The 11,280-nt window shown below is 23.7% G+C and overlaps 1 protein-coding gene across 1 annotated transcript; it reads right to left on the minus strand.

The window, feature by feature from the left end:
* Positions 1-1,945: 1,945 nt before the first annotated feature.
* LOC112603212 (protein CDV3 homolog) lies at positions 1,946-11,252 on the minus strand. Its single transcript, XM_025351697.1, has 5 exons — positions 10,979-11,252; positions 10,548-10,762; positions 9,671-9,893; positions 2,242-2,313; positions 1,946-2,175 (listed from the first exon to the last, which is right to left on the minus strand). The coding sequence occupies exons 2-5, from the start codon at positions 10,752-10,754 to the stop codon at positions 2,024-2,026; spliced, it is 654 nt and encodes a 217-aa protein (XP_025207482.1). The 5' UTR covers positions 10,755-10,762; positions 10,979-11,252; the 3' UTR covers positions 1,946-2,023.
* Between the last annotated feature and the right edge of the window lie 28 nt (positions 11,253-11,280).

Raw genomic sequence — 11,280 nt, forward strand, 5'->3', positions numbered from 1 at the left:
TAGCTTACGAGCCCTGGTTATAATAAATGAGACATAATAGCTATCATGTCTATTATAGTAGATATTATGCTAGTGAAGAGAATATATTTTTTGGAATGATGATTGGGGTGTAATAAAGTACTATTTTTATTTGAAATATTTGTTTGATAATAAAAATTAGATAATTATAATATTTATAAATATTTAAATTAAATAGTTAATATCTATATTCTACATAGATACTATAATAAGTTCAAGAATTTCATATTCATGGCCGACACTGTTAATTATTTTGTTATCTATTTATTTGATAATATCTTATTATAAAATATTATTTTAGAAACAAAATTTAAAATAGTAAAATACAAAATTATCTATAGTATATCAGTAAAACAAAAATAAGTATTTAGTATTCTGAACTAAATATTTAAAACAGTATTAAATACTTCATAACACTAAATTAAATTGATTTTTTATAGTTAAATGTTATGTTTTTTTTCTATACCATAGTTACTAATTTAAAATCCATTAGATCATTTATAATCAACAGGATTTTTCAGTTGTCTGGTAGTTGTGTCTGGTTCATGCATAAGTTTCATTTAACTAAAAATAATGTTATTTGTCATGCTGCCACTGGTGGGAAGGGTTACAGACTACAGTAATTATAATATAATACTGTTATTTAGTGTTATAAGATAAATCAAACTATTATAGGCATAGTTCTTTGTTAATTGAAATATAAACACAATAATGAATTAATATTGTCGATAAAGTTAATGTTTTAGAGTTTAGACAAATATATGAATTTGATGAGAAATTAGTAAAATGATTAGCAAATGTATTTAATAATTGAACTAAATATATATTTTAAATATATTTTCTCAAATTATTAGATGATTAAAAATAGTAATTTATTTAAATATTAGAAATTAAAATAAATGAAAATATGTTGTATTCAAGAAAAAAATTTGTTATGTGTTATTTACAATAAAAACGTTATAGAAATGTTGAATGTATTATTATTCAGAATTAAAATTTTTAATATATTTCATAAATTATAACTATTAATAATTGGAAATCAATTATTATCATTCAATGATAATATACTATATATAACGTTTTGCGTTATGTTTTGTTTTGTGTTATTTAATTATTTATGTTTATTGTTTTCCGTTATAAGTTTATAAAATTCCATCATTTTTTTTTTTTTTGTCAAATATAACGTTATAATCATAATGTTTTGCAAGCCCTGGTTGTATTATTAAGCAAAAATATTATATAATATAGATATAAAATAGTTATATTAAATAATTTATTTGAAAAACATTAAGGCAATAAACATTTAATGAAAACATGCATATTATATTAGTATTTAAGTTTTCTTAGTATCTTAATTTCTCGGGCTTTTAAAATGAAAAAAAAAGTTTCTTCAAAAAATATATTTATCAGGACACATTATAATTAAGAATTACCTTGATATCTGTTACATTTTATCAACAAAATAAATTTAATACTTATATTATGATATATTTTTGTAAGTTTTTAATGATACATAATTCAAAATATTTTAGGCACTTGAATTAGACAATTTTAACATTATTAATATAGCATTACATAATATAACATTGGGTATAATATATTAAGACATTACTAATAAGTTGTGCTTGCATAATTTTTATGATTAAATTATACATATGACATAAGTAACTTACATGGAAATATGTTTTCAGAATTTTAGGAATAGTTTTAGTTGATATCAGTTTGTTATAAATCTACAACTCATAATCATAATAAATGAAATTAACAAAATAGTACATCACTTAAAAATATTATGATATTTATAGAAATTTGATCACAGTTTTAATTTCGATTAATATTTAAGACTAATGAATGAAAAACATTATTCCATAATGAATTATGATAATCATTGTAGAAAATATTTTATGAACATTTACTAAAAAACAATTTAATTAGGCATTTTTTTTTTTTTTTAGAAATTTTTTTAAAAGATAATATTTATGTGCATGTTTATTATAACTTTTACTCATTGATACTTGGCCCATGCTGGAGTTTCAACTTTTCTAGCAGCAGGAGCTACACTTTTTTTAGTACTATTATTGCCTTGAAGAGTTGGAAACATTTCTTCATCTTTAACATCTAAGCTAGTTTTATTTTTTGGTGCACTTCTATGTCCACCTAAATGACAGATAGTTAATTAAAAGCTTATAGTACTTAAAACAAAAAATTAAATTAATAGTTTACCTTGAAAATTGTTACGTTGAGCTGGCGGTACATATACCTTTTTCTGTACTTCAGCAACAACTGGGGGAGCAGCTAAAAAAAATGAGATGGTATTATATTAGACCTACTGTTAAACATTTTAAATAATTCAAATAGAAAGAAAATTTATTAGTCGAAAAATGATTTATATTTCAAAAAGTGACATCCAAGTAATATGAATAACTATACTCTGTCTAGTGAGAGAATACACAGTAGCCTAACGAATGTGGGTTCTTCTGTGTATCCTCACTAAATACTTTATCATCAAGACGGGTAAACTCTGAAAAAATGTCACGTGGGATAAACAGAATTAGCGTGTTCTCTCACTGGACAGAAAATAATATATTACTAATGTTTATCTTAAAATATTAAAACTTATTGTAATAATATTTGCAATACTACTATATGTGAGGTATCATATTTTGTAAATGCTAGTTTATGACGCATGGTATTCAAAGTTTTCATAATATTGGAAGTAATCTTATAAATATGATATAAGTATAGATTTGACTTAGTAAGCCATAAACACACTTTACTTATATTATCTAATACAACATAATTTTTAGAACACATGTGTTTTTCAACCAGGGTTATATGATTTTCAAAGATTTATGTATAGAAATTTTACAATAGAACTATTAATAAATACCACAATAAAATTTAAATAAAAAATATGAAAGAACATTATTTTAAATTGATTCTAAAAACTAATTTTTAAATACCATACAAGAGTATTAATTGTATTGTTGTAAATTAAAATCTAACTAGTATTCATAGAAATTGGACTAAATTATTGTTTTTTTTTTTTTTTATTATTATGATAAATGCCTAAATATGGTAAAAAAAGGATTGACTAAACAATAATGATTTTTCGAAAAGATTTAGGAAAAAAATTTAAAAGTTTTTTTATTTTGTGAACATGTATAGAAATTGAGTGCTGAATATTTTTACAGTATCTAATACTTTGGAAAAAATGATATGTAATTATATAATATTTGAAAACAATAATAAATCATCTCATTTAAAAATTACTTCAAAATGAAAATTAATTAATCTATAAAGTTTAAATAATATATTTTTCTTTAATTTATTGTTCACTGAAATGACCTAAATTTTTGTAAAATGTTTATCATAAGTACATAGAAGGTAGATCGGCTGCATTATAATTTTGTTTCAAATTCTTAGAAACTTTTTAATACATACCTATTCCATCAATTCAAATAACATAATAATTTGATATAATATGAAATCTTATTTAAATTTGTTAAAATATATGAAAAAATGTAACAAATATACAAAATAAATAATATTATTTATGTCTTATCTTAGTTTCTACGATATTTTAATCTTTAATTAAATTACGTGTAGATGTATAAAATAATTAAAAATGCTTAAAATTAATACGCTGGATAGACAAAAGATTTCCTGTCATGTGGCAGTGTGCGAGTATTAGAATTAGATGATATTTAGTGAATTTGGAGAAATGCTAAATTAGTGCCAAGAGACAACATTTATTTTCGGACATATCAGAGACGTATTTAAGGGGGGAGACAAGAAGGCTATTGGCGCTGGATGCCAAACTTTGAGAGGACGTCAGATGTCAGAATCTTAAAATATTGTAAAATAGTTATTTTTTATCATTATCACGACAAATGTTACATTATATTATCAGATAACTTGCCATGTATTAAAATACATACCAAAGTAGGTAGTAATGAATTTTGGTACTAATATGCGAATGACTTACAATTATCTGTCTTTCCTATATTCCTCCAAGCCATCTCTTTCACATACAGTTAACTTTTGCCCACGACCGTCGTTTTCTTTTTTTATAAAATCTATACATACCTACACACTTTTTGTAAACGAGTACAGATTATGTCGCGAATTGTTAAGATGAATTTGTTAAGACCTTGCTAAATATATTTTTTTTAGTAGTATTGATTTGTGACTGTCATTTATTTTTCGGTATATTAAAAATAATGGCTATCTAGCGGAAATATTTTTAGGGTCTTTTTTTTTTCAATTTTTGTCATAAATCTGAAGAATTAATAGATGTTGTGTTTTTAGTTTTAGAATAGCATGGATTAAATATAAACATTTGTCATGGTCGAAATATCAACAATGCTTCTAACATTTCTGATAAATATTCAGGACTTCAAGCTCAAATTAAATAGAAGTCAATCTTTTAGCTACATTTGTACTATGCTCGGGATTCTATAAATCTTGTATTGGAGAATGATTTCGTCTTCATTTTTTAACGAGTGTATACAATTTAGAAGTTTTTAAATGAGTTCAACTGAAAACATAAGATTTAAAACTATAAAAGATATTTGTAAAATGATCAGAAATGAAAAACTACAAGAATTGTTTCCTTACGTAGATATAGCATTAAAGATATTTTTATTCTGTCCAACGTTTAAAAGTTCAGTCGAGAGATCATTTTCAGCATTAAAAAAGATTAAATTATATTTAAGATAAAAAAATGACTGATGTTCGTCTTAAAATTTACCTAGGTGATTTTCTCTATTGAACCTTTACTTACCATAGATAAGAACTTTTATGAGATTATAAATACATTGGCAAAACAAAATTATAATTTATTTTTCAAATTTAATTTGATTAATTCACTTCTATATATATATATATATATGTTTGTATTGTGAATATTTTTGTTTTTTACCAACCATGTCATATCATCCGTAATTCTTAAAAGAAAACGCTTAAGAAACACTACTTCAGGGCGAAGCTAAATACATCATACCATTCAAGGACATTTTAACAATTTGATAAGTTACAAACATAGCCGAACATTATTTCATTAATAAATTAATCATTTTTCATTCTTTTACACCGATTGAATCAATAAAACGCTTTTTAAATTGATAACAAATTTGAATTTTTGAAAGATGTTTACTTAAGATTCTATAAACAACATTTCTCGTTCTTTTATCTGAAGAAGTGCAATTTGCTATTAAATATTAACAAATATACACGACATTTTTAAAACCAAATATTGATAAGTGTGTATCTGATACAATATGAAGAAATTAATTATTAAACATTGTTTCAAAGTCCATGTTAATAAAAATAGGTATTTTTAGCAAGTTAACAGTTTATTAATTCTAATCTACTAAATATAATTTTTTTTACATAATATTTGTATTAGTCATGTACTGAACTAATTAAATATATATACATTTAAATTGATTAATTTATAATATTTTGAATTGTGTGAAAAAAAAAATGTTGATTTCAAGAAAAATAATATTATCTTTCTTAGTATTAAGTTATGAATGAATTTAATTTTTCGATAAATGGTTAATTTTTCAGAAATTTATAAACATAATTAGAGTACATACATAATTTTAAAATAATATTTAGTAGTTTATATTTGAAACAACTACTTTAATTTTTTTATTTTAGTTGTTAAGATAACATATAGTGTATCAAATATTAGGCACGAGAGGTATATAGTAGAGCCTGGTTAGTCCGGTCCTCGAACGCAGTAATCCGGACGGCATAAGTCTATTTTTTCGTAATTACATTTGTATTTTGTTCGGAATTAAAAGTATTATTCAGCACAAAATTACTGACTAGTGACTACTATACTTAAGTTCTATTATTATAAATATTTTTTTTGTAATTTAAAGTGCAATAAATATAAAGGTGGTGGAATTAAAAATAAAAATCTTAGTCGTTTGAGTAGGTAATTTTGAAAGCCTTTCAGTAATACGGACGACGCTCGGTCTAAAGTCGTCTGGACTATCAAGGTTAGAATCAATTGATTGTTTGGAAAATTAGTCATTTTTAAATTAATATGTATATTATGTAAAAATAAAAGATATATAAAAAATAATATGTGTGAGAATAATTATAAGTTATGACTAGGGCCCGGATTTCAATGCAAAATGCGCATATATTTTTGGTTGATCTTACACAATGTGTTTCAAGTATAAAACCCGTTTCATGTAACGAGGGTTTCATAGTTACAAATTTTATAATGCACTTTTTTTGCATATTTCAACGTTTTTTCATTTTTACTTTTTAGCATTATTGGATCATTTTGTTGGTTTTTAATGCATATTGCATATATTATGTTCAATATAATATACAAATTTAGCCTATTCAAAATATTATCTAAAAAATAAATTATTCAATTCAGTTTTTATCTTATTTTATTTTAATTTATTATTGATTGTGGAGTGTCACCCGTGTCCCGTATTTGGTCAAATTACAAATAATAAGTACAATAGGCTTACTTAGAATTTAATTTTTAATATATACATATTTTGGTATGTTTAGAATGAATAATATTTTTCCAGAACGGCTAAAATATATACGAATCAACATCAATCAAATTTTCAGTTTTTTTTTTTTTTTTATAAAATAATAAAATCTTATTTATAAATTACAAATTTTATTAAAAATCATGTCATTCTTAAAGTCATTATTTCATTTTTAAGGTCTTTTTTGTGGGAAAATGCATTTTTGGCTATTTTTTAGAGCATATTTGTATGGTTTAAAGTGCATTTAAACCTGGGCCCTATAGTTATGACTGTTATGAGGTATTTCTGATAATATATATTCACCAAATGTTCTTCTGTTAATTAATGTTTTACATATTGTATTTATTCTCTCGGCGATATCATAATATTTTTTCTGTTATCTAGGGGCTGTACACACAGTATATCTGTATATGATATAGAGTAAGAGGAAGCGTATATGGGATTTCAGATAAATGACATCCGATAATAGTTATGACCGTAATATAATATAATCGTATTTGTGTATTAATGCTGGTTGTACATACATTGTACATGCTATTATTCAACTTTTTATCGAAAAATGTGTACTTAGGTACACACACACACACACATATATATATATATATACATTTAATATATTATAATAATGATTATTGTTGATTTGTACCTACATAACGTTATCAAGCCAGCATTCACGTCTCAAAACGAAAATATATCACGGCCAACTGATGTAAATTCCATGTTTAATATGTTACAAATCAATTGGAAACTGGGACAAAAATCAGATATCCTTTTAAATTGATCGTGACAGAACTTCAGCCGAACAAAAAAACTTTCAGTGAACGAGTGTCCGATTTTTAGGTTTCACTGTAATGTAAATTAATCAATAAACACCTAAAATTTTTTTAGATTACGTCAAGTAAGTAATTAAACATCAATTTACCACTCTAGCCTCACTACTAAAAAAAAAATAAGATAGACAAGTAGGTATCGCTTTGTTGTACAATTAGGTGTCGAGTAGGTCACTAATCACTATTATAGGTGTGTTAAAATTTAATTTAATGACACATCATTGTATGTAAAAAACCATTTTGAGACGGAGACAATCTTTCAGCCTAGGTACATCACAAAGTTTTTCATGATATGTTTTTTGATATAGCTCATAAATTCATATTTTATTTTTATTATTATGGTAGTTTGATATAATTTTTCGAAAATATTGTAGTATTTATAATAATATTACCTATATATTTTTAATATTTATCAACTTATATAACTCAAAATTTGTTGAAATCTTTCTGTAAATATCGTAAAAGTACAGTAATAAGTCCATAGTATGAATTAATAATAGCTTAAAATAAATCAAAAATGATGTTGCGTATAGTAAAATTTAAAATAATATAATAAACGTGAAATTTTTTTTAATTACAATCTTTTAAACGTCTTTTTATATTATTTTTTTTAGATTTATTGCTTTAATATAAAATACTAATAAGAACTAAGTATGAAAAATCTTCTATTCAATTTTTTTAACTTAAATACAAATTGAATAGTTTTTAAGAACTGTTAACTAAAAAATGGTTAATAATTTTGACGAATTTCGTCAAAATTCGTATTTTAAATACATATAAAAAAAAAAATTTGGGCCTATGAAATTTTAATATTTTTAAATACATATAATTACAATTAATGTGAATATCGCATTAAATTTTCAAGAAATTTGTTCTAGAAAATAATTTTTTGTCAACAATATCAAAGACAAACGAACAACAATTTAAAATTTATCATGCCTATAAATAACTAAAAAAGAGAAACATTTTTGAAAATTTTATCATATATTAAAAATACTTTCATAACCATTTTATTAAAAAAAAAAATTATAATTTTACCGGTGAATATCGAATGTTATAAAAAATTAAACTTGAAATACTCTGAGATTTTATAAAAATTTTAACTAGTTTAAACGTTTATAAAACATAACTAATATATGTGGAGTTTTGTATGAAATTTTTAAGCATTTTTACTCAAAAAGTAATCATTATTTGCAGAAAAAAAACTAAAAAAATTAGAAATTTTTTATATCTATAAATAGTTTAAAAATATTTAAAATATATTGAAAATTTTATTGTACATTGAAAATTATAATTATACTTGGTGAATATTTCAAGTACCAGAGGTTATTCGTTTTTAAGTTACATTATTAAACAAAATAAATTTTGGGTAAAAATTACCGTTTTCCTAATTGTTTGTAAAAAGTATAAGCAATTTTTAATTTTAACTCTAATATTCATAAATTATTTATTTTGCATAAAAAACACACATTATTGTAAAATTAATTTACTCATAGCTTAGAATATTAAAAATGTTATAAAATTATGATAATTTAATTTTTTAGTTTTGTAAACAATGAGTCATTTGTAGTTTAATTACTGATTTGCAATTAAATTGTTAATTATTATACACCACTGATAAATTTTTGAGTACCTAAATGGAATATAATTTTAAATATTTCCAAAGGCATTATATACAATTTATAATAAGATAAATAATTTTTTTTACAATTAATTAATGAGAATGATGCAGTTTCGCACCCAAATGAACCTGAATTTAGAACATGCTGAACAAAATTCAACATTTAAAATTCATTTAACCCAGTCGAATTATTTTTCAAAATATTCAAGTTAAATTGAAACTCAAATTTTTTCTTAATTTTTGAATTTAATTCAATGATACTTATTCACTTATTCAGTATATTGATTTTTTTTTTTTGGTTAGTTAGACTTTTTGATTAGTTATCTAATTTTATCTATTCAGTGTATAGCTTATCAGTAATATTTTATGAAATCAAATGATATTTTAAGATTGTCTTTTAATTTAAATATGTTGCACCCTCTTAGGTACCAATTGGCAATCTATATGGTTTAGGTAAACATTTGTATACATTTTTATAACAATGTTTAAACATCCAAATAGATCCAGTATGAGAATCTTATAACCTAAATAAATATTTTGGCTAAAAAGTTTTGGAATATATACCTTTCTAATTTTACAATTATCAACTTTAAAAATGAGTGAATTCTTCCGATCACAAAATATGAGACAATGATAATGATATTTCCAGTAAGTAAAAAACAAAATGTTACCTTTTGGTGGTGGAGGAGGTAGTTCAGTTTCTTTTAATTTCCAAGGTCCTGCATTTTTTCGTTTTGGTACCATTTCTCCTGCTTCGTTTTCTTCAAATTCTATTTCATCGTCTTTATCATTGTTATCTGTACAGCTGGAAGGACATTCAGCTGTCAAATTTTGCATTTTAAGTGTTGTATAGTCTTTTATTTCTTCTTGGTATTCATTCCATTCGTCTTCTAACTGTTAGAAACATAGTTTCAATAAAAATATTCTACTGCGTTCTAATATATATTTTAATATCAATTTATTTTAAGATTAGTATTAATTAACTTAAATATTTCATGATTTAAAGTTTGTAAAATATTTTCACTACCTAATATATAACAAGTATGTTATGTAACTATTCTTAAGCTGTTCTCTAATTGTTGAGCTATAATAGTTTATTACTTGAAGTTAATAAAAAAAAAAAAAAAACAAATGAGTATGTTGGTAAGATTAAAACACTTTTTTTGAGTTTAATCTTTTATGTGTTTAAATATTTAATTAATCAGGAAAAAAAAAATGGCTCACATTTACTATTATAACATTTATTAAAAATAATAATAGAAGTAGGCACCTACCATCAAATTCAATTTAGTTTTATTGTTGTTGTTTAAATTCCCCTAAATTATTAGGTACTTTGATTATATTATGCTTATAGTACACAAGCATAATAGGAAGTACAAATGTATAATAGTTAATAACAACATAAAATATATTTAACAAACGTCAATGATAGTAGGTACCAGATTTATATATATTTATTTTAAATAAATAATAGGTATGCAATATGTAATTTATTATACATATTACATATGGTTTAAATGATAAGAGTTAATTAACAATGATATATACCATTTTAGAAGAATTTTTGTTGTCATTATCGGTCGCATAATTATTTTGAATCGTAAGCGACCTTTCAGATCTTTCTTTTTTCTGTTTGTCTTGTTTTTTTTGTAACTCTTCTTGTCCAGTAGCCATATTATCCGAGGATGTTGCAAATTTTTGACCTTTGGTTTTCTTGCGGTCTTTCTTTGCAAAAAAATTATCTAGATCGGCCATGATTGCTTCTAGAGAATCAGAAAAAAAAAGTAACATAAAATAAATTACATAGCAAATAAAAAATAAAAAATAGTCTTCACCAATCCCGACTGCACGGGGACCATTAATAATGATATAGGTAGTTGTTACTAGTCAAAAAGACTAGAATTTGCGAATGTCGTAAATAATATTTTACTGTAGATTATTAAGTGAAAGAATCAAAGAAAAAATAAAAATAAACATACCAAATCCGTCGAATACTGAGATGCGGACAACGGGCGCGGGTACACCGACGACGGGAAATTATTATAAAATATTGTTAATTAATTACGTGGTTTTGACGCGAGCGCGCGAGTGTGCGTATTAATATATTATATAATAATAAGTGTTATTATAATTAATAATTATTTAGCGAGCGGCGGGCGCGACGACGATATTCGGCAGACGATAATATTATATCTCGCCACCTCGGTTGTTAACGTGGAAACGCGACAAATCACATGTACCACCACTTGCGAACGGCGACCGAACCGCCGTGTCCGATTGG

This window comes from Melanaphis sacchari, unplaced genomic scaffold (genome assembly GCF_002803265.2).
Source record: "Melanaphis sacchari strain LSU unplaced genomic scaffold, SCAv2.0 Contig9_pilon_pilon, whole genome shotgun sequence".
In the NCBI taxonomy this organism is placed as follows: Eukaryota; Metazoa; Arthropoda; class Insecta; order Hemiptera; family Aphididae; genus Melanaphis; species Melanaphis sacchari.

What these genes read in the sequence shown, in the direction of transcription:
- LOC112603212 (XM_025351697.1), bottom strand. Translation starts at nt 10,754, where the DNA reads ATGGCCGATCTAGATAATTTTTTTGCAAAGAAAGACCGCAAGAAAACC. An exon ending in ACAAAAATTCTTCTAAAATG is followed by an intron (nt 9,894 to 10,547) that starts GTATATATCATT and finishes TGTTTCTAACAG; the next exon opens with TTAGAAGACGAATGGAATGA. An exon ending in TCAACGTAACAATTTTCAAG is followed by an intron (nt 2,176 to 2,241) that starts GTAAACTATTAA and finishes TCTGTCATTTAG; the next exon opens with GTGGACATAGAAGTGCACCA.